Source organism: Tenrec ecaudatus, chromosome 12 (assembly GCF_050624435.1).
Source record: "Tenrec ecaudatus isolate mTenEca1 chromosome 12, mTenEca1.hap1, whole genome shotgun sequence".
NCBI classification, from domain to species: Eukaryota; Metazoa; Chordata; class Mammalia; order Afrosoricida; family Tenrecidae; genus Tenrec; species Tenrec ecaudatus.
The window spans coordinates 13,737,482-13,764,593 of NC_134541.1; the positions used below are offsets into that span (position 1 = coordinate 13,737,482).

General features: G+C 42.7%; 1 protein-coding gene across 18 annotated transcripts in view; it reads left to right on the forward strand.

The window, feature by feature from the left end:
* The first annotated feature begins 1,228 nt into the window (after window positions 1–1,228).
* STAU1 (staufen double-stranded RNA binding protein 1) overlaps window positions 1,229–27,112 on the forward strand; it is a 73,390-nt gene continuing 47,506 nt past the window's right edge. The window contains exons 1-6 of one of the 18 annotated variants that reach the window (XM_075528594.1): window positions 1,229–1,471; window positions 11,987–12,060; window positions 19,563–19,851; window positions 21,470–21,594; window positions 24,429–24,585; window positions 26,892–27,030. In XM_075528594.1, coding sequence (XP_075384709.1) covers window positions 19,647–19,851; window positions 21,470–21,594; window positions 24,429–24,585; window positions 26,892–27,030 — 626 coding nt within the window. In that variant the 5' untranslated portion in view covers window positions 1,229–1,471; window positions 11,987–12,060; window positions 19,563–19,646. Of the gene's footprint in view, window positions 1,472–2,764; window positions 2,902–5,593; window positions 5,618–11,986; window positions 12,061–19,562; window positions 19,852–21,466; window positions 21,595–24,428; window positions 24,586–26,891; window positions 27,031–27,112 lie in introns of those variants that run through there. The other 17 variants (XM_075528596.1, XM_075528599.1, XM_075528597.1 and 14 more) reach the window with 17 other exon arrangements.

The following is a 27,112-nucleotide window of genomic DNA, read 5'->3' on the forward strand; positions in this document are numbered from 1 at the left end:
CACTGAAGACATGCTGACAGGTTTTGGACGGATTTTGATTTCTGAAACTCCAAACTCATTGTATTACACAAAGAAAGAGAGAAAGTAAGGCCACACCCAGAGAAGAGAGCCTCCTGGGCCTTGGGCAAGGCCCCTTCAGCCAAGGCATTTAATGTTATGAATTTATGCAATGTCAACAACATCCCCTCTGCCAAAACGTTTAAGCAATAGGGTGAGAGACAGTGACAGAAAAATAAAATATTTCAAAATGTTGGGAAAATAGTTGTGAAGTGAGGAGAGAGGAGGTTTGTAATTACTCCAGTTTCCTGAACCCTCTCACAATGGAGGCAACATTTTTTGCCAGTGTCAGTCTAGGCCGGGGGTCTAAGAATTTTTCCCTCTCCTCAAACCCAGCACAGCAGGACCTCTAAAAACAACTTAGTTTATCTAGAGCTGGGTGGAGAAAAACTTCCACTTTGTCAGAAAAACAAACAGAGAGTACATTATTGTCAAGTAAACCTTCAACTACTAAGCTCAAAGTCAGGGTTTCAATCCAGCACTGCTCAGCAGGAGAAAAATGAGGAGAAAATGTAAATCCCATAAAGATTTACAGCCTTGAAAACTCATAGGGTCACTGTGAGTTGGAAATGACTCACTAGCAATGGGTAGAAAATTTATTACTTCTATTACATATTTTTTTGGTATTTTGTTTTTTACCCATTAGAATGAAAGCTCCACAAGAGCAGGGATTTTTGTCTATCACTGTACAAGCAAGGGCTGGGAAGGAGTGGCAGAGTGGGCTTCAAAAAGTTTGTGAAAAATTCCGGTATCTTCTAATGCCACTAACTTCTTAAGCCCTCTAGTATTCGCAGGTCTGGGAGCAGGGCTTTGCACACAGTAGGTACTTAGAAAATATTTACGTTAGGAAGGAAGTAAGGAGGGGCTGAGTGAAGGCAAGAAAGGAAAGTGAGTAGCAGGGAGGAAGAGTGGAAGGCAGAGCCACCCTCCCTAGCTTAAATTGGCCACAGCCAGGAGACCGCAAAAACTACAACTCCCAGCAGGCTCCGGGGTCCCGTGCCAGTCCCGGCACCGCCATGCTTAGACCAGGTCCCAGCGCCCCAAGCTCCCGGTGTGCCTTGCGAGCGCAGATGCCACCGTAGCGCCCGCCGGGACTTGTGGTCCACGCTCGTGGGGGTGGGGCCGGGCATGGAGGCGGGCGGGGGTTGGGGGCGGGCGTGGGCCCCTCCCCCGTCACTTCCTGCCAGGCTGCGGGCGCCGGAGCGGCTCTTCAGCGTTTGCGACGGCGGCTGCCGCCGCGTCTCGCTCAGCTCCCCCTTCCCCTGATCCCCGGCCCGGCGGCGCCCGCCCCTTGCACGGCCACTCCGCCTCTTCCCCCCTCCGTCCCGTCCTCCTTTCCCTCTTCCTTCTTCCTTCCCCTCTTCGCCGCCGCCCAGGACCGCCGGCCGGGGGACGCACTCAGGGCAGCAGCCAGGTGAGGCGGCCGGGCCTGAAGGGGCTCGCGCGGCGGCGCGACCGCGGGAGGCGGGCGGCGGGTGGGGCCTAGGCCGCGGCGGCGCCGCGCGCCCGGCCTCAGCTCCCCGGGCCTGGCCGCCGCCGCGGGGCCTTCCCGGGGAGAGGCGGGTCGTTCAGCGCCTCCAGCCTGCAGCCTCCCGGCGGCGGCCAGGCCCCCAGGCGCCCCACGCCCTCCGCCCCTGGCTGGGGCCACAAACAGGTGCCACCGGCGCCGTTCCTCGTTTCTCCTCGCGCGGGCTAGCCCAAGTTGTTCCCGGGGCGGGGCGGGGGTCCCCGCGTCCAGCCCCCGAGCTCCGGAGCCTAGGAACCCTCAGCCCGAGCACGGCCCGGCTGCCCAGCCCGGGCGCGCTCCGGGCTCTGCCCCCTTCGGCAAGTCACTTCTACTCTTTTGTGTCTTCGCTGGCGCAAGGGGCGACCGCCGGCCCTGCTCCTTAAGGCTGCCGGGGTGCACCGAAACGGGGCGTGTAAAGCCCTTATCAGGCTGCCCCAACAAGCCGTCAGCATAATTTATTAGAGTGATAGTAAGCAATAATTGAGTGAAGACAGGACAGGAGTCGACCTCCCGAGCCGCGTTTGGCTGCTCCGAGGCCGGAACGTCCGCGTGCCCCCCGCCCGCGCGCGCGGGGGCATTGTTTTGGGTTGCTAACATTTGCTAGGGGCTCGCGGTGTCATTGGGGCCGCGTGGACGTCGGACGCTGGGCTGGCATCCCCTCCGCTTAGCCAACTGCAGCATTTGCACCCGTGTGAAGGGAGCAACCTGTCCGTCTTTTTCCGTCATCGCCAGGCTTCTCGTCATTCCATTTCTGGGAAAGTTGCTGGCAGAAGCTCTCTCCCCCGCCCACTCCCATCCCCCCACCCCCAGTCCCCCTGCAAACCTTTCAGCAGCACCTGCTTGCTATGTGTCAAGTTCTGTGGGGTGGGAGGTGGTGGTGTACAAAATTGGAAAGAGAATGTCTGTCTGTCTGTCTGCCTGCCTGCCCGCCCGCCCGCCCTGCCTTGCTCCACATCTCTAACTTATGATTTTATTTACTGCAGCTCTGCTTTGATTCCCTCCTCCCAGTTGGCCGACTTTAATTTTAGGTCCGTGCCCCACCTCCGTGGTGCAGTGTTGCTTGTGTGGAAGTAAGTTTTCTTATGTTCCGCCAAGATGTGTGCTTCCGGCTGTACTGCTACAGTTCTCTGGCAGCGGGGACATTTTTTAAGGTCGCTCTTCCCTTCTGCCTTTAGCTTTAGCGGGTGGGGAGGAGGAGTTCCACCAGGCTTGCAGAGGACTTGGGTCTGTTCCTCGAGTCCAGCGCACTTCCTCGCGGTAAATCGCATCGCTGCTTGTTGGCGTGGAGACTAAAAATGGATTGTAGAGGGAGCCCGTTGCCATCATCCTGGTGACAGGTGGGACTTTCAGAACTGTCTCTCTATTCACGCATGCTCTTTCTTTTAATGCTGCCCTTGGTTGAATAGGTGGGCCCTTCTGCAACCTGATGCCGCGCATGGAAGTTCACATTGACAAGAGTAAGGAAGGTCTGTGTGCCTCCTGAACCACAGGCTTGTCCTCGGCAACTTGTTTCCGAAGTTGAATAGAAAATGTTTTGGTTTCCATCCAGCTCACAATAATACACATGATAAATTGGGGCGGCCTCTCTGTTCTTGACTTAAAAACAAAACAAAAACTCTCCTACTTTTTTTTTTTCTGACACTAGGTTTTATCATAGTTTTGTTTACGAGGTTTCTTAAAAACACCTGCACAAATAACTAGACAAATAATTCAAGGGGGGGGGCTTCAAAAAATCCCCCCAGGGGGACGGTGGGGGGGGGATAGACTGAAAAGACAGTGGAATTTTCCCGTTAATGTTTTGAAGCTTCCTTGTACAAAGCATGTCTTATACTCACATGTTGTAAATTGTAGTGCTTGGGAAATGGTGTTTTAATATTGCAGTTGATAACTTATGAAAGCAACCGATATTATGGAAAAATAAATGGTTATCGAGTTGCACCAGATAGGACCCTTCGTGTTGGTCACTCAGCTCTGATAATTATTAACTGATAGGCAAGGTCAATTTTGCTTTGAATGGTTCCAGTCCCCCAAGCTGGATTTAAAAAAAATCAATCCTAAATAACAATATCTCAGCATCAATGATTTTGGCTCTTAGCAGATTGCCCCAGCCAGCCGCAAATTTACTTTGAACAGAGTCATACTAATCCTTTTGTCTGTTGGGATTCTCATCTTTTTTTTTTTTCCCTCTCTCATAGTTAGAAGATAGGGGAGGGGTGGGGAAAGAACCAGCAGTTTGATTAGTACTTAATTCAGTGTTTCTCTCCTTCAAAGTCAAATCCGAAATCCTGCCTTGTTTCTTTGCATAAGAAAACAATAATTCTTGTGCTGTTAATGACTGTAATTGAAAAACAATCAGAAATACTGAGTTCCTTGATCTGTCTGGTGGAGAGCTACTTGTTAAACAACTTTTAATGGAGAATAAGTCTGTCCAAGTTAAACTAAAGTTAATAATTTATCACGAAAACCTTTAAAGTTTCTTTACAGTCGTTGTGTCAATACGTCGGTGTCACCCCTAGGTTAAGAATTAAGCAGAAGTTATTTGATTTCAAAACCCTCTGTTGTAGAATTGTTTTCCTAAAGTCTGTGCTCATCTGCCAAATTTGCAAACAGTAAATTCAGTTATGTGGGCACGAAATCCTGATTTTTTGCGAGTAGTATGAAATTCCAGTTTAGGGTGGTCACATTTCTCTTTCATGTCTAAAAAGATCTAGACTGGAAGTTGACAAGAATATTTTTTAAAAATTCTGTCATTGTTAACTTAATTTTCAATCCTCTGATCGTGAGCAGATTCCAGTCTGAGTCTTGTAACATTGGTATTTCACTTAGAAAGGTTTCTTTTTAAACTTGATCAGGTACAGCGGAAGAGTTAAACATATTTTAGGCATTCCAATCCAGAGGATTGGGAAGGAAAGGCCAATTTGGTATTTAGGAAAGAATACAAAATATATTGTGGGAAATGCTGAGTGCTTCCCAATAGGCTAAAATGAAAATCTGTATTTAGAATGATTACCATAATTACAATTTATTCTGCATAAATTCCTTTCTTTTAAAATTGACCAGAAATTCTATCTATATCCAGATTATTACGTTTAAAGATGAATCTGACTCATGGGACTCCCCTTTCCCCCTCCTTTCTGAAGTTCAAACCGTTAATATATTCTGGCTGTAATAGGCGTGATGTTGCGCTCTGTCTTTTCATGCGTATAGGGGCCTGTATCAGGACTTCATTTCTCTTTCTTTTTTTCCATTTCTCTTTATGACTGAGCTGTATTCCACTGTGTGTATTTATCATCCATTTGTTGATAATGGGTTGTGTCTCCCTTTTGGCCATTATGGAAGGTGCTGCAGTTAGTGGTGTATTCTTTCGCTTTTGGGGTTCACCTAAGGCTTTGATTGCTGGGTCCTATGATAGTTCTATATCCCGCTTTTTGAGGAACCACCGACCTCGTCAGCAACTGTACCAGTTTACATTTCCACTAGCGCTGGGTTTGGGAGGCGGTGGTGGGGTTAGCCAGTTTCTTTATCTGCCACTTCTGCAACACCTGTGGTTTTCATTGTCTAACAGGGGTGAGGTGGTAGCTCATTGTGGATTTGATTTATAGCTCCCAAATGGCTAATGAAGGAGCCCTGGTGTCAGCAGGTGAATGTTGGACTGCAAAACTGCCAGGTTGGTGGCTCAAACCCAGTTGCTGTGGAGAAAGATCAGATTAGAGGCTCCCATGAAGATTTACAGCCTCTGACACTCTATCTAGACACTCTATCTAGGGTCTCTGAGTCAGAATTGCCTTGAAGCCAGTGGGCTTGGTGTGGAATAATGAAGGAGTCCTGGCGGCACTGGGTTGTGTGGAGCTAATGGAAAGGTCTGCTGTTGGAACCCACCAGCTGCTTTGTGGGAGGGCTTCTGTAAAGATTTGTTGTTGTTTTTAGGTGCTGTTGCTTTGTTTCTTACTAAAAGCACCTCTGTTTACAACAGAATGAAACACCGCCAGACCTGTGCCATCCTGACCCACCTGTGCAGCCACTGCTGTAAAGATTCACAGGCCTGGATACCATGTGAGGCATTTATCCTCTGCCCTACGAGGTTACCACATATCAATAAACTGTGGCAGTGGGCTTAGTGGCCAGCCATGGTCAGCGTCTTTTTCACATGCTTATTTACTTATGCTCTTTTATTGGATATAGAGTGAAATTCACCAGAATATAGGTGAAACTCATGAAAATGATGTCTTTTTAGTTGATGCCACAGTTTCAGAGGCCATGTTTTTTTTAAATCATTTTATTGGGGGCTCATATAACTCTTATCACAATCTGTACCTACATCAGTTGTGTAAAGCACATTTGTACATTTATTGCCCTCATCATTTCCAAAACATTTGCTCTCCACTTAAGCCTTTGGCATCAGCTGAGGCTGTGTTTTTAAGAGCTTAATGATCTTTGCTGTCATTTTTGATGGTCTTTCTTTCCATCAAGTCAGTGCCAATTCATGATGACCCCATGTAGGCAGACTGGAATTGTTCCATAGGGTTGTTGAGGATATATGACTTTTTAGAAGCAGGTTTCCAGGCCTGCCTTCCGATGTGCCTCTGAGTGGGTTCAAACTACCAATCTTTCAAGTAGTAGGCAAATATATATCTGTTTGCACTACCATGGATTATACCATTCATACTGCCCTAAAATTAGAAATTGTCAAGTTTGAGATGGAAATATGAGAAGACATGCTAGTTGCTACGGTTATTTGCTCCCAACATTTTATTATGAAAAATTTCACATGTATCACAGAATTCAGGGAATTTTGCAGGATACTTTTAGTATATCTGTCACCTGCTTTCTACTGTTAACACTTTATTGTATTGTACTTGCTTTTTCACCTGTCTATTCCATATATCCAAACTCACTGCCAGTAAGTTGATTCCGACTCATAGCAACCCTATAGGGCAGTGTTCAACTGCTGCTTCGGATTTCTGGGACTAAATCTTTACAGGAGCCAACACCCTCATCTTTCAACTACTATAATCAAGTCTTAAATTGAGATAGCCAGTCTGTATTGTCATCCGCCCCGATCAACATATATCAAGTTAATGTGCTCAACTAAACTTACTACAAGGAAAAATGATTTAAAATGTTTTGGTTAAGTTCCATACTAGTGTATAAGGTTGATGTTAACATGGTTTTTGTCACCAGAGAACCTGTCCAGACCACTAATTCTATTTGCTAGGATTTATTTGCTCAAGGGGCTCATATAGTCAGGGGGCTGAAAGATCTTTATTTTAAATCAAAGTGGAAAGTCTGAACAAGTATTTGTTTCCAATTAAAAAATTAGTCTTCTAAATATTAAATCTGTAACCCATCTGCTTCTGTTTAATCTGGAATCTAATTTTGGAAAGAAGTGGACTGCATTTGAGTTGATAAACAGTAATGAGCAAAACAGGCCCTTTTATTTTACAGCATAATTCAGAAGTCATAGTTGTCAGGTGTTTCTTATGTCGGCCGGGTTAAGAAAGTCGCCGACATTTCCCCCTGAAGTGGAGTCATTGTAGAGGGCTACCTTAGGACATACGCAGCTGTACGGCTGCCCGCCCCACAAGTGGGCTGATTTTAGCTTGTTCTGTAGAATGTTTTTTTACGAGTGGTATGTGTAGCTATAAGTTTATATTTACAGATATTTATGTGACTCTGGACAAGAGTAGTGAATTTGCTGGATAATAATATTTGCTATTACTTAACTGACTTCTTGCCATATGTCCAATTACCAATTAGAATTACAGGGTGAGAGTTACTGCAATAGTCAGATTAGAGATTGGATTTAGTGATTTAAAAGCTGCTGTTCATTGAGTTCTTCCTTTATGCAAAGCATTCAGCTCTAAACCCTGGATGCTATATTGAGGGGCAGGGGCTCCAAAAAGTTCATGGAAATTTTCCCCTCAAAAAAACATTTTATTGGGAGCTAATATAGACCATTCCATAGTTCAACCACATCAAAAAGTATTATACAATTGCTACCACAATCAGTTGCAAAATACTCTCTTCCTCCTTCAACTCCTGGATATCAGCTCCCTTTACCCACCTACCCCACTTTACCGCTTCCTGTCTCCATAAGTTCAAAGAACTTTTGAATTTTCCCTAGTACTTGTTATATCCCCAAATATCTTTGCATAGTAAGGGTCGTAATAGCTGAAAATGCCAGGAGCTGTCTGAGAGGCCATATCATTGATGCAGGACCCGAGTAGTCCCCTGAGAATTGATTGCTGGGATACAGGCTTGACTGGCTCTAAAGTCAGTGCTGCTTCGGGTGAGTTTGCTTAGGATCATTAATTCTGCTGTCCAGTCTCTACCTTTCTTCCTGAAAACGAGAATAGGGGAATGATAATTAATGATGCACTCAATTCAATGTTTAGGATGCGTTATGAAAAATAATCTTGTGATTTAGGTGAAAGTTTATACAGCACATTAGGTTCCTCTGAATGTTTATACAAACTGTCGTGTACCATTGGTTACGGTTTCTTAAGTGTGTCAGCATTCTTCTTCCTTTTTGTTTGTTTCATACCATCCTCTTGTTTCTGAGTAACTGTTGACCGTTTGGTCTTAGACAGGGAACACATTATTGCCAGGTGATACTGTTTATTTTATGAGCCAATCTATTTCTTTGGTTCTAAGGTGATGGGCAGATACAGCTTCAATTGCTATGCACTATTTCATTGAACCTGAATAAGAAATATCTGGCTCTCCAGCCAGGCAATAGTCATCTCTGATGGCAAGTTATAAAAGGCTAAGCCAGTGAGATTAAATCTGCCTTTGGGTTTGGGTTTTAAGTAAAATGTTGTATGAGCTTGTATTCTGTATTTAACCTTGACAGAGTACCTTGTAGTCTGTAATGACTTGAGTGTTTCTTTAATCTTGAAGTGGGCTTGGAAATGTTTCCTTTCTGGAGCTAAAGTGAGCAGACAATGCTGCTTAAATTGTTACTATAGCGGTTCCCCTCAGGATGCGCTTGTCCAATTCTATAAACATCTTTGCTGTTTTGAAGTCCAGCTTTCTATAGATTAAAATTAACCGAGGCATGAATTCTCTAGACTTGCAGATTCCGCCCTAATACAAACAGGGCTGTAGTCTGCTGATGCCATTGGGGTTTTGGGCAGTGTGGTCAGCAGACCTGTACTCTGTCAAAAAGAGGATAAAGGTATGTCATGGTGCCTGGTGATGTTCAGAGGGTTATGTTCCTGTTTTAACTGACCCAGTGCATTGAGGTTCCATGACCCTGCGCCTAGATGATAGGCCAGTAGAGCTAGGTAAGGTTTCTTTCTTGGGAACATTGAGAAAATGAGTACTTCTTGATAGTAATTTCCCTGTTAGCTGAGAATTTGTCCACTTAAACACCAAATATAAAAGAATGTACAAGAATCTTTTCTTGGATGAGGTTGTTTGTAAAATGTTGCTGTTCTCTTTAGTGCATTTTGAACATGATTGAATAATTAGTTCTGTTGTGTCCTGGTTTTGGTATAGTGGTATAATTCTTGTTCAGGATACCTAGGTTCCATTCCTGGCCAATGCACCTCATGCAGCCACCACCCATCTGTCAGCGAAATTTGCATGTTGCTATGGTGTGGAACAGGTTTCAGCAGAGCTAAGACAGACTAGGAAGAAAGGCCTGGTAATCTTCTGAAAACCAGCCAAGGAAAACCTTGTGGCTCACACTGGTCTTGTGTGCACCTGATCTTGGGAATGGTCCAGGACTGGGCAACATTTTGTTGTCTGTGGGGTCACCATGAGTTGGGGCCTGCTCAGTGAATGCTTATGATAAGATAATGCATCCTAATAAATAGGTGTTTTATAGCCAACTTTGATATAGCATGCCAGTTTACAAGCATTTCAAATACATTACCTTTTAATATCTTCAATAACCATATAACTAGTTTCATTAATCATATCATATGAAGTGAGTGTGGTCAGATCTGTTTTCAGGAATCCTGGTGGTGTAGTGTAGAGGTAGAAGTTGGGTTTGAACCTGCCCCTTGTTTCATGGGGAAAAGGTATAGTGGTCTGTTTCTACAGGACTCCAGCTGTGGAAACCCTATACACAAGTTATGTTCTAGGAGTGAGAGTCAACTGAACAGCACTCAGCTTGGAGTTGGGAAGCCCATTTTATTTATTAAAAGATAAAGGTCTACAGATATATCATGGTTAGGATTATTTAGCTGAGAGGCAGCATTAGGAGTCAAGCTCTGGTCCAGAGGGAGAATTTTCATCACCATACCTGAGCCAGCAGTGTGCTAACTGGTTTGCCCATATCCTCAATCCACAGCTGTGTGTCAGGGCTTTAGCCTCCTATTGTACATCTACCGCCTCTATTGCTGAGCAGATGATCCAAGAAACTGGACTGTATAAAGAAGTACGCAGGCATCAGGATTGAAGGAAGGAAGACTTATTAGCAGCCAGCAGAGACACAATTTTGCTTGCTGACAATGAGGACTTCAATGTTGTTGCTGATAGAACAATGTTGTTGCAACTCATTGTAAAAAGACCCTACATCCTCAAAACAGGACCAATAGATAACAACATGATACATAGAGAAAAGATTGACGTCAAGGATTTCATTTTATTTGGTTCCACAGCCAATGTTCATGGAAGCAGCAGTCAAGAAAGCAAAGGACGCATTGCATTGAGCAGATCTGCACAAGACCTCTTTAAAGTTTTGAAGAACAAGGAATTCACTTTTAGGACTAAGGTGTACTTGACCATGGTATTTTCATTTGCCTTATATGCATGTGAAAGTTGGACAATGAATTAGGAAGACCACAGATAATTGATTGCATTTGAATTATGGTGTTGGTGAAGAATACTGAAAGTGCTGTGAGTGGAGAACAGACAAATCAGGTTTGGAAGAGGTACAGCTGAAATACTCCTCAGAAGAGAGGCTGGTGAGATTTCATCTCGCATACTTTGGACATGTTACCAGAAGAGACCAATCCTTGAAAAAGGACATCATATAATATGGGCAGTGTTTCATTCTGTTGTGTCTCTCTGAGTTGGAATGACACAACTGCACCTAACAACCCCACATCTGCAAGAGTGTCATCTACCTTATTGACATTAGTAAGAGTTCCAGTTCCCTTGGTGGGCCAACAAGTACCTCATTTGCATAGCTGACCCAGTCTTTTGGTAGGAATCACAGAGATTATATCCTGAAGGAACCTATTAAGTGATTCACTGTACCATGGATGTGCTGACATAATTGTGATGGCTTTGGATCATCATTTGAACTGATCTTGAAGGATTATTTTTAAAAATCATGAGGTTTGCTCATGGGAACATGTACCAGAGTCACATCTATTACATGTATTGTGTAAAGGTACATGAGATTCACTGTTCATAAGATTGCAAACTGTCATACTTCTCTCTATTTGCTGTTAAGTTGTTGGCTGCTCTCTTTTGGTTGTTTTGTTTTTTAGCATTGTGTTTGTCCTAGTGACCCATTCATTTTTTTGTTTTTGCTCCTGCTTTGGACTAGAAAGGGAGCCTGATGTCATAATGAGTATGGGTTAGACTTTGAACTGCAAGGTCAGCAATTCGAAGCCACCAGCCACTCTGAGGAAGAGGAGACTTTCAAATCCTGTAAACAGTCTTGGAAACCCACAGGGACAGTTCTACTTTGTCTTAAAGGGTCAGTGTTCGATGGCAGTCAGTGAATGAATTGAACTGGAAAATCAGACACCCAGATGCAACTGCCCTAGATGGGTTTGAATTGAGGGTGGTATTAGTGAAAGGCCTGGGCTACAGCCTGAGTACTAAGTGGGCTTTAGAGGCCTTTTTCAGTTCCCATCAGCCAGCCTTTTAAAAGGGTGCGATATGGAGCAGCTGAGCTCCAGATGGGAGAGGTGTTATGCTGTAAAAATGTAAAAAAAACCTCAAGGTAAGAAGTTTCTCTTTGCTATTAATACCTTTTAAATAAAAGGGAAAATCTTAGATGAACCAGGCCTGGCATTTGATTACTTAAGCACCTATAATCTAGTTTAAAACCCAATTATGGTTTGATTCACTAATGTTAATAATGCTTTTTCATATTTTGAAATTTAGTGTAGTGTAAGAATGGTTTTATACTAAGTACCTTTTAGTAAATTTTCCCATGTTAATTGCATTTGTATTATCAAGCATATAAAAAGAACCTTCCTGGGCATTCTCAGCTCTCATTAGATGATTGAAACTAAAAGAAGTTTATACTGTGTTGAATGTACATGTGCCTGCAAAGTACCATCACCCTGTCTCAGGCAGTTGGAGATGCCCCAAGTGTGTAGCTTGGGGCTGTGACATCACTCCGCAGAAACTCCCACCTGGAACTTTTAGGTTTCCTTGAAAAACAGCAGTATATGCCTTCATTCTCAGAGAAAGACCTACTCTAGTAAATTATTATTGTTTCTTATTTTCTAGGGGTTGCTTAACCACATAACCTCTCACAACTCTGAACCAAAACAACATTGTTCGTGGAGCACCCTCTTTTTAAGGTACAAGTTACTTGGCTCTCTAGTTTCAGACCTGTGACTCCTGCAATGACTTCTGCAGAAAAATGACTTTTACTTCTGTAATCCTAGCGAAACAGAAGACATTTTATGCAGTTCAAATACATAAAATCTGGAGATTTGATTATATGTAAATGCTGGGCACGTATGGAATGGGAAGAAGTCACAAGAATGTAGAGCCCTCAAGCCAGGACTTCCAGCTACTTGAAATGTGGAGTCGGCTCGCTGAAGTTGACATTAAGCAGAACTTGTTCATTAGCCTCTTGGTCAATAGCAACTTTGGTGGTTTGTTTTATTTCAGGCTTGTGATATCTCAGATTGTTTATATTACACTTGATTTTCAAAGTTGTAGAACTAAATCACTGTTATGAGATAGGGTTGTAAATCGAGCTGTTTACCACTGGTAGATATGAGCACCCAGACCCCCAAAGAGTTTTCAGAACCCCTTGGGAATTGTCTTTTATTAAGACACGGGGTTGCAATACATGCATGAGCAATACTTCGTATTAGCACTTTCCTTCTTAAGAGCTCTTCACTCCCTCATCACACCAGCTCTCTGAGGCAGTACTGAGTGGACAGGTCCCTACCACTTTCTCTGGGGACTAGGGTGTGGAAGTGGAAGGAGGTTAAAGGGGTTGCACCAGCATGGTGATGGGCTTACAGTTGCACACTGAGTCTATATGATACGTTTCTTTCCAAAGAGCTGACTGACTCTGGGTTACCTGCTTCAGGATTTCTTGCAGAGCTTTAGCCCTCAGATTGCTGCAATTTAAGCTTTGTCAGATTTCTTGTGAAGTACTCTGGGGGAAACAGGAAATCCACTGGGAAGTGGATTGCTAGGATTTGGGTAACTGCTCTCTGAGTTGGGGAGTTTGATCTGATTTAATGTCACTCACTACTTAGCAGAAGGCTGGTTTCTTAGAAACTGGGTCTTGGCATTGGGTCTGTTTCACATGAAGATCATGGCGAGTACATTTGTGTTTCCACGTAGATGGCACTTGGCTACAGACTACAGTTTGCTGTTGCTGAAAGGACAGGCCAGTTAACCATTATGCCAAACTCAGCCCTTCTTGTCACACAGCATTACTTTCAGGAACCTCTAGTAAATTGTGCAAGAGTTAGTCATTTTGCTTGGTATAGAACACTTTTTTTTTTTTAAAGCCTGTACCTGAATTGATTTCAAGAATTTCCTGTAGGGAAAAGAGAGAGAGGGAGGGTAGCCTGACAAGGTTTTAAAGCTAGCGAGGGAAAAGAAAGGTCACAACGTGTTAGACTACAGAGAGAAATTTTCTTCGCTTTTGTACAAAGGATGAGGTGCAGGCATGTACTCTACTTTTGGCAATTTTCTGTAAACCACCACCTAGTGGTTACATACGTGCAGCAGGAACATTGGTCACCACCACCTGGCTTGGGGCCAAGAGTAGGGCAGGGCCTCACTTCAGCCATAGGGGCAGCAATGCGCTTGAACGGTATGGCCTGTTTCCGGGCATTGTGTTTTGACGATGCTATTGTCTTGGCTGTGCTTGTGTCTTCTCAGAGCTCTGTTTCTCTGGTCTTCCTTTAGCATAGGGTGTGCTAGTTTTCTTGTTTTAAATAGTTTGGTCCTGTTTCTTTCCAAGAGCCTTTTGTTATGTGATTTCTCTATGAGCTTGCTGTGGAACGTGGCTTGATTTTGACAGTAATAGGGCTGATTATGTAGGTTGTTATCGGCTGCCCTGCACTGTTTATTTGGATGCTGTTTAGAGTCTGTGAGTTGCTGTTTCTAGGTAAGGGTGGGATGGGGCTTTTACTGGCAGAAAACTTAAAACTACATTGCAACAAGAAAAATACGCCAGAAAAAAAGGATTGTGAGGAAAATAACTATTGGATGTAAGGGGTCAATATAGATATATATCAGGGGACTCAAAAAGTTCGTGGAAACATTTCATTATCTTTTCATTCCATTTCCCAGGAGCTTTTTGAAGCCCCTTAATATTTTAAGGCCATTGAAAGGGATTTTATGTGGTAGGAAACCTACCACATATACTCGAATATAAACCAACCTGTGTATAAGCTGAGGTACCTAATTATTACCTGGGAAACCAGAAAAACTGGTCGACTCGAGTATAAGCGTAGGGTGGGAAATGCAGGATGTGAATTAACACAGAGACCAGAGGGGACAGACTGAGCGCAGCCACAGACACATCCTTACCAGTTCAGCTGCCAGTGTAAGTGAATCACTAGGGGTGCTTCTGTGAATTGGAGCCATCCACGTCATACGACGGCTCTGATTGGTTGAATGAACAGTGGAGGAACAGCAATCACCCATGAGATGTTACACCTCGCTGGGTACCACTGACCCGTGTATAAGCCAAACCCCAATTTTTCAGCACATTTTTTTTTTTTTTGCTGAAAAACTCGGCTTATCCACGAGTATATACGGTAGTTTATTTCTTAGCATTACTTTTTTGTTAGCAAAGTTTTTCTGGGAATGAAGTCTCCCAAAACTAGAGAGGGCCGACAGATCAATCTTGAGCTAGTGGCTGGGAGTCTCTTCTTATTTCTTTGAGGAAGAATTTTATCAAACCAGAGTTTTTCCAGCATTGAGATGCACAATCTGCCTTTTATGAGTGTACTGTCAGTTGATTCCAGTTCGTGATGCCCCTAGGATACAAAATGGACTGACTCCGTAGTTTCCTTGGCTGTCGTTTTTGGGGAAGCGGATCACCAAGTCTTTCTCCTCTGGAGCTGCCGGGTGGGTTGAAAATGCCCACCTACAGCGAGCGCTTCTCTGTAGCACCACGTTTTGTCTGGCCACATCAGTTATTAAAATAGGAACTGCTGTACTGAGTACCACACAACAGTATACACCCAGCATTCTAAATCAATCCAGCGAAATAGAAAAATGACATTTCCCCTAAGTGCTGAAGTAGATTTAATGGTCTGTTCAAGGTGGATAAGACTTAATAAGATGCCAGTGAATTCTGTACACAATTTCTAAAGGAGCTCTTGTGTAGTCAATTATTCAAAATGCATACACCGTATGGTTTAGACTTAGAAGATTTACTGTGGAGTGAGGAGTAAGCATTTTGTGCGTGACTGTCTTAGCACATTATGTAATTACTGCTTAATTAAAAAAATTGTGTATTGAAGAGTTGTGTGCCCTTCCCAGTAGCCCAAAATGAAAAAGTGCTTGGCATGTATAAAATGGGAGCTGCTAACCAAGGCCAGGCTGTTTTGATAAGAGGTTGGTTGTATCACTATGACCAAGCCAGTGTTAGGATAGGAAGGGCAGAGGATTGTGGGATCTTTGGAAAGGAGGACCTGTCAGCCTACTATATCATGCCTTTTACAGACTGTTAAAGTGCTGACATGTGCACCACAAAAGGTGGGTCTCCTGAGTGAGATAAGTGTGCTTTCTGAGTGGGTGTGCGAGCACCTCAATAGAAAAGACTCTGGTGAGGATTCAAGACCCTCAACTGTGCCGTGGCCCCCAGGGAGGCAGGAAAGGGTCAGCAGAAGAATCTTTGTGTTTCTGTTTTCCAGACTAATTTTACTTTTTACAAAGTGTTGTGTTTCTATGGTGTTTTAGTTTCTCTTGAGTCCATATGTCTTGTGGAAAATAATCCTTAAAGGTTTGTGTTTCTATTCCTCTGGTTCCTTGAAGCTTCCTTACCCCCCCCCCCCACTATCATGAGCCCAAGCATCTCTTTCACTGAGGACTAGACTGGAGCATGTACACCGGTACAGATAAGAGCTCACGACACACAGAATCCAGGTCAGATAAACCCCTCAGGAACAGAAATGGGAGTAGCAATACCAGGAGGGGAGAGGAAAGGTGGGTAACGGAGGGGAGGAAGGGGGAACTAATTGTAATGATTGACACATAACCACTCCCTTCTCCAGGGGGACCCAACAAAAACCGTGGGGGAAGGGAGAGAGTGGTTGGTGTAAGATATGAAAATAAGAGTAATTATAAATTTTTAAGGGATCCCAAGGGTGGGGGTGGGGGGTGGGAAAAAGAGGAGCTGATTCCAAGGGCTCAAATAGAAGGTAAATGTTTAGAAAATGATGATGGCAACATATGTACAAATATGCTTGATACAATTGATGTATGGATTGTTATAAGAACCCCCAATAAAATGATATTTAAAAACAAAACAAAAGAGGAAGGGTTTGTGTTTAAGGACTTTCTCTTCTGGAGAGAAAGGTTGAGCAGCAGATTAAAATTTTGTGCAGAAGTAATATCTTCAAAATCTCATGATTCCTTTCAAGTTTTTCTAGGAGCTTGTTGACATGGTGGGCTACAAGTTTTGGACTGCTAACTGCAAGGCCACCTGTTCAAAACCACCAGCTGTTTGTGGGAGGAGGAAGACTTTTCTACTCTTTTAAGGATTTATAGTCTTAGAAACCTACAAGGACAGTTTTACTCTGTTCTATAGGGTAATTGTGAGACAGAATTGACAAGATGGTAGTGAGAATATTAGCTATTATAGCTCAAGCTTTATCCTTTTTTTAAATTAAAGATCATTTTGGGGGGCTCTTACAATAATCCATAGATCAGTTGTATCAAGTATATTTGTACATTTGTTGCAATATTATTTTCTAAACATTTACTTTCTATTGAACCCTTAGTATCAGCTCCTCTTTTTTCCCTCCTGCCAACCCTCATAACCCCTTGATAAATTATTACTTTTATATCTTACACCGACCACTGTCTCTTCCCCCATGGTTTCTTTTTTTCTTCTTCTAGCTTCACCCCCCACCCCAGCTTTATTCTTTAAAAACATGCGTCAATATATTTTTTCCAATGGCTTTCCTGACTTGGAGGGAATGTGGTAAAATATTAACATCCATTTTTTGAGCCTTCTGGTACTATATGGTAAGTATTGGACTGTGGACTGCAAAGGCAGCAGTTGAAACCCGCCATCTGTTTCATTGGGGAAAGTTAAGTGTACCTCCTGCTATAAAAATTTGTAGCCCTGTGCACCCTATAGGGAGTCACTGTGAGTCAGAATCCATGACAGTGGGTTTTTAGGTTTGGTTTTTGGAAATAAAAAGGGATCCCCCCACCCCCCAACCTCCCAGGAATGTCTCACTTGGTTTTGTCGACTAGTTTGTGTATGTTTGAAACAGCATCCCTGGCCTCTCTATCCCTGAACGCCAGCAGCTTCGGCTTGTTCCCCTCAGTTGTTAGACCTTAAAGATACTTCCAGACATAGTCAGATGTCCCTGAGAAGCAGGCTCACCCTAGTTGAGAACCACTGCTTTAGATACTCTGAGCTTTAAAGACACAGGAACCAGCTGCTGCCTAGTCAGTCCCGTGTGTGAGGGTAGAACTGCGCTCCATACGATTTTCAAGACCTTGTTTTTGGAAGTAGATTGCCAGGCCATTCCGTAGAGGTGCTTTTGGGTCAGCTTCCTCCTCGTCTTTTGGTTATCCGGTGAGTAAGTAGGTCAAGTGTCCACTCAGGGACTTCGACTAAAGACATAGAAGGGATGCATTAACAAATGACTGAAAGGTGTTAGCCAATGAGGACTGTTGGTTGAAGTCTAGTACAGGTCATGCTGGAAAGTACACAGTCTTATTAATGGAAGGGGGGGAGGTGGTTTTTAAAATTTCGTAATGTATTTGGAAATTTCAACCAATCATTTTGAAGACATAATTTTTTCAGATAAACATGAAAAAATAACAAGTTTGGGGCAGTCTTTAGAGACTATTTTTTTTCCTTTCTTAACTTTTATAAACCTATGTATTCATTCTGTGACTGGATATACTTGGCATTGAGCCTGTTTTAGGCAACATTCCCCCAGAGAGATCCCTCCAAGCCCCACCCTGTCTATATTTAGTTCATTCAGAGCCTCAGACTTCAGCATCAACCTAGGGCAGAGTTGGGCTCTGGGCAGACTCTGGAGCAGACACTGGTGTATGGCTTGCTTTTTCAGTTTATGACTGTGCAGTGTGAACTGAGTAATGTCAGAAATGATTTTTAAATTTTTGGCGTAAGGAAATGCCCTTAAGACCAAGTTAGGAATGAGGAAGAGGAAAGGTGAGTGAGTGATGAGTGAGTGAATCAGTGAGACACGTTTATATTTTGGCTACTGAAGAAGAAGAAGAAAAAAAAAATGACAAACCAGGACATGACTGACTTTTAAACTGGGGTTCCTCGGTTGACACTGGCAGCTTATCTGTTAAGACCCTTATCTAGCTAGTGGAGCTCCTCCGTGCTCTGATTCCCAGAATACTTATTAGTAAACAAGGAACAACTGCCACAAGGGTGAATTTTTTTAAAGAAATCTTTATGCTGCTGTTGTCCAACGTCCGGTTTTAGCTGAGTTTCTTTCAGTTTTGTAGCCTTAAACATTTTTTTTTAAATGCCTCTCAGCGGGAGAGAATGTCCCAGGATTCCTCAAGTAACTGAATTGCTCTTGTCTGGAGACTCTTTGTCAAAGGCCTGGCCCTCATTTGGCATCATGTTGAGACTTAGTAAATAAATTAAGGGAACCAATACTCCATGAAAGAACGTGTAAGCAGTTAGTTGGCTGATTTGTGCTTTGGTTGGTATTTCCTGAGACTCTTGTCATTTCTATGACTGCATGTAACAGGCAATTTTTAGGTAGTTTTAACTGTCAATACATTTCCGCTTCTGTAGGATGGCCAGGAAAATGAGCAGAATTGCCCTTATTTTTACTTGCTAAGAAATCGAAATGTATTTAGAACTAATGCCTTTGCTGTCTTCCTAACTTAGAAAATGAAGGCAACAGTGTCCTGTTTTGCCTGCTTTCCTCCCCTCTTCCATTTAAAACGCCCAAGTCTTCTCTGCTGCTTCTCCACTTCTGCTTCTAGTAGCACAAATACTATACAGGTTGGTCATGTGCTTACTGATGTGGGTGCTTGTAACTGAATGAGACTGAGTCTCACAAACCCATTAGGGAAATGAATACGTTGTTTATTACCATAAAGAAAAAGAAACGGCAGATGTGAGAAACTCCTCCCTTTCTTTGGACAATGTACAGAAAAGTGGTGAGGATGCTGATCTGAGCTTGTGGCCCTTGAATGGAAGCAGTGTTTTAAGTTCACTTATTAATGGTGTTAGATAGCCAGTTTGCTTTTAGCTTCTTAACAATTTCTGAGACTTTACCCCATGCACAGTGGAAAACTGCTCTATATATTTATAGATACTCTTGAATTTAAACTGTAGTTTAAAATTCTTAATTTTCAGTAATAAACATTACTGTGACCTAGTGATTCTCACTGTAAAATGAGTATGCAAATGTGTAGGTATTGTAAAAGTCATTAAACAAAACAAGAACAGTGTGGGGAAGTCACAAACCCAGGAACTGTGCGTATACAAGGAGAAAACTTTTCCTGCTTGTTCACCCAGCCACATGTTACATGGGGCCGTTTTCATTTGTGAGTTGGTGACACCAATTTTGACTTGAATATTGTCACTTACATATCTCCTCTATAATTTACCTTTTTATTTTCTTTCCCTTACAACTTTCAGGTAGAACTTTAGACTTCATAGCACTGAATTAACCTGCACTGAAAGCTGTTTACCTGCATTTGTTCACTTTTGTTGAAAGTGACCATGTCTCAAGTTCAAGTGCAAGTTCAGAACCCATCTGCTGCTCTCTCAGGGGGCCAAATACTGAACAGGAACCAGTCTCTCCTCTCACAGCCTTTGATGAGTATTCCTTCTACTACTAGCTCTCTACCCTCTGAAAATGCAGGTAGACCTATTCAAAACTCTGCTTTACCCTCTGCATCTATCACATCCACCAGTGCAGCTGCAGGTAAGCGCCTGAATCCAAGTGTCTTCTTTCTCAAATGTTGTCTTAGCTTATTTTCTGATCTGACATGCAGGTTTGCAGATGGAGGGAACCTCAAACTTAGCTTTGAGAAGCAGGAGGAGGTAGCATTGCCCTCACTCTTCCTTCCCCTGATAAGAAAACACTGCTCAAGTGTGGTGGTGTTTGAGATCCCAGTTGGCACATCATTTCAAAATTGTAGGAAGAGCAACTGAAAAGTACTCAAAATACAGAGCTTACTCAACTATGGACTGAAGACAGGTTGAAAGAATTGAACAATAAATACCACTTTTGATATTTATGGTCATAAGGGAAAATTCTGCCTTTATAGTTATTTCCCAGAACTGACAAAGAACTCTTGTTTGTACAGCTCCCTTTTTGTGTTCGCAAGAGTTTATTCCAGGCAAGGGGCAGCCAGGTTTCACTGGAAACAATATACAAAAGTACTGGCATCTGTTAATTTTTATTTCAAACAAGCCAAAGTTCAGATGATTCTAGAGGCTGTTTAGAAATCAATGTGAGTAGCAATTAGAATAAAGAAAAACATTTTAATAAAAGTTTCAAAACTTTCAAATCTGATTATTAGGAAAATGAGAATGAATTAAGGGTCCTTATTGGTTAGAAAAGACTTGACAAAACAAAACCTAAAACCATTATTCTGTACTCTTGTCAAAAGTGGTGAGACCAGTCAAATGCGTGGATTGCCAGTATTGTCTGTCTATACCTGAGGCACTTTACAACGGATACTTTTCAACCCCATCCATCTCCCTGACCATTTCCCATACATTCCCCTCCATCTTCTCATCACCTTTACTTTGTAAATTAGTTTTTCAGCATATTTGCTTTTCACTTAGCTGCCTGGCACCTTCCACACTGCCTCCAGATTTCCTGCAACTGGCTCACCAGACAGCATTCTTGGCTTGTCATAGTCCCCTTGATGCTCAGTTTCCCCCCAGTTGGCCAAGTCAGACCATCTTCAAAGGCAGAGGCACAAAGGTTTCCAGTCCTCTGGGATATTTGTTGCTCTTTCTTCTAATATGTTCTTATGTTTGCATCCTGTGACTGTAAACTCCCTCTGACCAAGTCCTGTTTATTTTACTTGGGAACTGTCAGAAGTAGTTACAGATGGAGAGGATGACAGCCTCTAGAGGCAACAATGAGAAGTTAGCTCTCTAGGAGAGGATGGTGGTGGTTTGAGAGGTGGTGGCATGTTGAGTTTGGTAAAATAATGGATAGGTAACCAGTGTGTCTACTCTGAAGACCTCCTTGTTATTTTTGGTTGGTTCTAGTAGCAGCAAATTGATTTCTCTGACACCAACTCTTGCCTTCCTGTCTGCCTCCAATAGTGTACTGACTCCTGGCTTCCATTCGCTCTCCTTTGAAGCCACACCTTCTTTTAGGTTACCTGGCTTCAGCTGGTTCAGTCTAGACCATGGTAGTGTCTTATGCAGCCAAGAGCCCCAGTGTGGTTTGCATTTTTGGATCCCTGCAGCTCTCAGCCCTCATCCCTCCTGTTTGAACCCCCCTCTGTGTTCATAACCCAGGGAGAGCAGCAGTTGGACATACGGCTAGTTGACTTCAATGCTCTTCGGTTATTTTGCAGTTCCTTCTAACTTGGCACACCCCAAAGAGAAAACCCCCATGTGTCTTGTGAATGAGTTAGCCCGTTTCAACAAGATTCAGCCTGAGTATAAGCTTATGCGTGAGCAAGGTCCAGCTCACTGTAAGGTAAATATTGCCCATATTGCTTGTGCATTTATAAACCACCAGGAATGCTTTCTGTTTTTGTTTCATTTGTAAACACTTTTGAAAGGGGTGCTTTGATTTAAAATACATATTTTCACACTGCAGTGAGATTGTCTTCTAAAGAAGTGAAAAGAGTGACTCTTTTGAAGGGCAACTTCCTTTGCCATCCTTACAGAATGGATCAAAGGAAAGACAGGTTTCTTTGGGAGACAGTTGGCTTTTTAAATTGCCACAGGTATGTGGTTGTGTAGGGTTCTGATTGGAGACCCTTCCCTAGCTCCTGTTACTGATTTTTCAGGAGCTTCCCAGGCTCTGGGCCTCCTTCTGGCTGCCGCATACTACTGGCCCTGCTCCTGCTGTTTGCAGGAGTGCCTTAGATTGGGCAAGGGCTGGAGGGGAAGGGGACACTAGTGTTGCCCCTTGGTAGCACTCAGAGTGTGCATTTTGCATCGTCTCTGACTTCAGTTATTCTTGTCACTCCTCAGAATGAAGGACTGACTATAACTTCATAGTTTACAGTTTGTTATTCAGAAATCCCAGCCTCTTAAGCTTGTGTGATCTCTGTGCCATTGTCCAGTTTGGAACTTGGTGTTTGCATATCTGGCTTTATTTTTCGTGACGAGTACAAGAGACTTTAGTGCGTGAGATACAAAAAATGGACTTCCTGTTTCTGCCCCTAGCCTTGCAGCGAAGACTACACTTAAAAGTTATTTAATCTCTTTATACTTCACTTTCTTGACATGGCAAACCTCAGGCCTTAACTCATGTGACCTCTCTCTTTTCACTTGACTAATATTAATATCAACCACAGTTCTAAATTGGCTGTGGAGAATAAACCAGCTAGGTGACTAAAGTGGATTGAAGTCAGGCAGATCTGGGTTTGAATCCTTGTTCCTTACTAGCTATGTGACCATGGAAAGTTAGTACTGCCTTTGAACTTCAGGTTCCTGGTCTTTAAAATGAGGAAAATACTGCCTGTCGAGTCGATCTGTTGTGAGAAGTAAATGAGAGAATCTTAAAAGTGTGAAGCACATGGTCTGTTATGTACTAAGGACTTAAAAAACTTATTAAGCACTTGTGTATTTAAGAAAAACAAATTTCTTACATGAAGTTAGTTTTAACATTATTCCAAAGCATAATTATATTTCAAATGTCTCTTCATATTGGGAGGCAGTGTGTTGTTTTCTATAACTATTATGCTGCTTCTACAGGTCTTTTGCAGACATTAACTTTGAGATTCCCCTTATTAATTGTTTTTGGTATTTTTGGGAAAATATTCTTTTTTGCCTCTCCTTTACTATTTCAGGTAGTTTTGCTGTGTGTTCAATCTTAACTCCATTTTTCTTCACCCAGCAGTTGCTCAAAGAGAAGTTGTTTCTTGCTAGGTTACTGTTAAAGAGTATTTTAAAAAGTCAGAGGTCTGCTGTGCCTTTAATTCTATCAGAACCAAGATTCAAACTCATTGCCCACCCTCCCCACACAACCCAGCAAAGAGGCCACAGTGCTGATGAGTCAACTCTTAGAAAATTAGAACACTGTTCACAGAGTTAACCCCTTGTTTGTGTTTATCCTTTTCCCCTTCAGTATCTTTTCATGAAAGGATCACCAAACCACTTAGCGTCTCAGGCTTCTGTGGTGGAACAAGCTAGCCAGGGCCTGGAGGGCGTGCTGCTGGTACTTGAATGAGTATGCGCAGGAACTGCAGCCCATGTACAGGCAGCCCCTCAGGTGTCAAGGTTTGAAGGAGTCTCTTAACTTTTCCCTTTCCTGGACTTGGTACACTGAAGGTGTCCTAAAGTTAAAACCAACAAGAAAAACCAGCCAGGCAAATTGCTCAACAAATCTCTCATCAGTACTCTGTGGATGAAATGAAATGACGTCCAACGAGAGAAAATTAGAAAAGTAAAAGCTCCAAAAAAAAAAAAAAGAAAAGTAAAAGCTCCAGTCAATTTTGCTAAGTTCCAAAATAGTGGCTATATCAGACTCTTAAGGGTATATCACAGTCACTCTGAGAGTGTATGACCTGGACCCTCCCTCGTGCTGTTCAGTCAGAATCGGGGAGTGGAACCTGGGCATCTGGCTCACCAGAAACCCCATGGTAATACTTTGGATGCATTGGTGCTTTGTAGTTTTTTATCTGTTTTTAATAATTTAAAAATGGAGATGCCTTCATACTTACAAAGTAATAAAATGTCCTGGTGTCAAAGGTGTGCGTGAAGGCTGAGCCAGCTATTTGGATGCTGCTTCACAGTGGAGTTCAGAAGTGATTTAGATCTTTGTGCCTCTAGGTATGATTTTCTTCTAAAAGTAGAGGCAGCATCTGAATAATACAGTCTGAGGAAAGCAGGCAGCATTTGAGAACCTAGCTGCCATTTCTAAATCTGCTTATGGACTTGTCCTCCGAAGGGATATGCTGTCCACCAAGACTCCGCAATGCACCTGACAGCATCCCAGCAAATATGGGTTTGCTTGAGATAATCCCCTGTGCCTAAGTACTCCCTGGAAGTTCCCTGGAAGACTGACTGTCTCTGGGTGACTTCCAAGTAGACAGTATCTAACATTTTAGTATGTAAGAAAGCATTTGCCAATTGTTGAATGGAGTACTGTACAACTTTCATCCATGATACTTAAATTTTAAAAATATTTCTCTGCTTATAAAAGCAACAGAAAATAAAAAAGGGGGTAAAAGGGATAGATTGCCAAGATAATGGCCCAGCCTTTTAAATCTTGACCATAAGAAGTGTTCAAGGGCCAAGTGACAACTTAGAGTCAACTTCCGGTTTCACGAATTGAGAGCTCACAATTTTCATTTGTAGGTGTTTACAGTACAGCTAACACTTGGAGATCAGCACTGGGAAGCGGAAGGAACTAGTATAAAAAAAGCCCAACACACAGCTGCTGCCAAAGCTTTGGAAGGAACAAAATTTCCTAACCCTATAGTGCGCCCTTTTCGTAGCGAAGGAAGGAATCCAGGTATTATGGGTGGGCCAAGACAGGTTCCTTTCAAAAGTGTGTCTAGTTATCCCTTTAGTATGTGTATAAACTATTTAACTAATGTGTTGAATTTGAAAGCACAGATTCTACACTATCAGTGGCAAATTCTTATCTTTTAGGAATTCTTGACTTTACTCCAAAGTGGTGGTTTCTAATCCTGAGTCTCTCTTAATTCCCAGCAGTCTGGAGAAAAGGGTCATAGGGGTAAGGAGGGTGGGGGATTCACCAAAGGATTTCTAAGACTTCAGAAAGGCTTAATGAAAATACGTTGTTTTTCCCTGATCAGGCTGCATGTGTTAACAAGAATGTAGGTTTTACCTGACATCACTTCAGCTCAGTATGGCAACAGGGATCATAGCAACCATGACCTTGAATGAGTCACGTGTCCTGATCATGAAAAAGAATGAGAAAATAAGTATTTCTATTTCAATAAATGTAAACTAGTAAGTAGTACTATCTTTTCAAACAAGAGACCCGAGGAGAGAGACTGGGAATAAGAAGGTGGGTGGTGCAGAGGTTGGGAGCCACTGATGGAAAGGCTGTGGTGAGAATGGACACTTTTAACAGATTGGACCCTTGAGGGCATCAAGGCATCTCAGTCCCTCTGTACACAGAACCAGATCCCAGAGGTCTTGGCCATGCTTTTCTTGTTACTTTTGATTTCATCTGTTTTCTTTCTTCAAATTCGTTCTCTGTTGAAACAAACAAAATTTCTATGGATCAGAGCTGCTGTTAAAGTTACTTAGATTGTACTTAATATGCAAATGTATGAATGATGAGAAGAGAGAGATGCTCATAACTCATGCCCTTTGATTTTGTGTACCCCAAAGATAGTTTTGTAAGTTTAATTTCATGCACTAGGTTTAGTCAAAGCAGTTATAGTACAGAATCAATATAGTCATTTTTACTCATTTTAAGGTGGTTTTCTGTATACATTTAAATTGAATTTTGCCATTGCTAGTGTTGCTCTGTGTTTGGTGTGTGATTGCACTGACACTAATGTTTTGAGTCCCCCCTCCCCCGCCATGGCTTGTAAAAGTTTATGAATTCGATGGGTGGGTGGATGTGGGAGGAGTTAGAAACTGGATAGTGTATGCTTTCCAAAGTTAACAGTCTGTCTTAACTCAAGGTATACTTGTTCCTGTTGTCAATGGAACTCATTTTCCTAACAAGTATTGCTGTAGGTCAAATCCCACAGCGCTGTTAAGAATGGAAAATCCTTAATGGTTTGCATGCTTCATCTGACTTCTATAGCCTCTTCCTCTGTAATTCTGTACCTTTCCTTAGTAGTTCATCCGTTGTAGCAACAAAGCTCTTTCAGTGTGTTGTGTGTTCCTGAACTCTGGAACAGGAGTTGTGTCCATCAGCTTAGCACACCGCTCTGCTTATAGTCATAAACATGTATCCCAAACCTGTTGCTGTGCAGTCGGTTCTGACTCAGTAACCCTATAGGACATAGTTTCCAAGGCTGGAAATCTTTATGAACCCAGACTGCCACATTGGTCTCCTATACAGCAGCTGGTGGGTTCGAACCTTTGACCTTTCATTTAGCAACCAGGTCATTTAATCAGTGTGCCATCTGGGCTCTTGTAAATTGTTCATACCCATTGTTCTGGAAATAGTATGTACAAACATACTTCCAGGTTCAAGCCAATAACCCAGTGGATTCATACAGTCAAAAGTTATTTTGGTGAAGCATTCCTTAATGATTCATTTGGGCAGTCCCATAGGCTGTTTACCGGAGCTCTGGTGGTGGAGTGTTTTCTCATTGGGCTGCCAACCGAGAGGCCAGCAGTTCAAAAACTCCAGTGGCTGTGCAGGAGAAAGATGAGGCTTTCTACTCCCTTAAAGAGTTAGTCTTTTAGAAACCCACAGGGGCAGTTCTACCCTGTTCTATTCTATAGGTCGCTATGAGTTGGCATCAACTGTGTGGCAGTCAGTTTGGTTTTTGTAGGCCTTTTAAATCCTGATGTTGCAGTGTGGTGTGGCACTCTGAACAGCTGGAACCTGAGGCTTTCCTATGCTAAGTTGCCACACCAAGGGCCCCTCCTGGGAATGCTGCTCTTGACTGGTTACTGATTCCTAGAAAGCATCTCAGCTTCTTGGATTTCCCGATCCCATTGATACCTAGCGGCGAAGCCCTTAGAGTGTAAGGCTTAGACACTTTTATGTAATGCACCATCCACTCACTTAGTCAAAAGTTTGCTACTCTATTATTTTAATATAGCTATCATTCTCATATTTGAAAAACAGCAACTGTTCCTTGTGTTGGTTCTGTGTTGCAGAAAGCATAACTCCTACTGTGGAACTAAATGCACTGTGCATGAAACTTGGAAAAAAACCAATGTACAAGCCTGTTGACCCTTACTCTCGGATGCAGTCCACCTATAACTACAACATGAGAGGAGGTGCTTATCCCCCAAGGTATGTGCTTGCTTTGTTGGTTTATTTATGCATTTCATCAACTACAGATAGAAATGAATGTATCAGATGCTTGCATAGACCA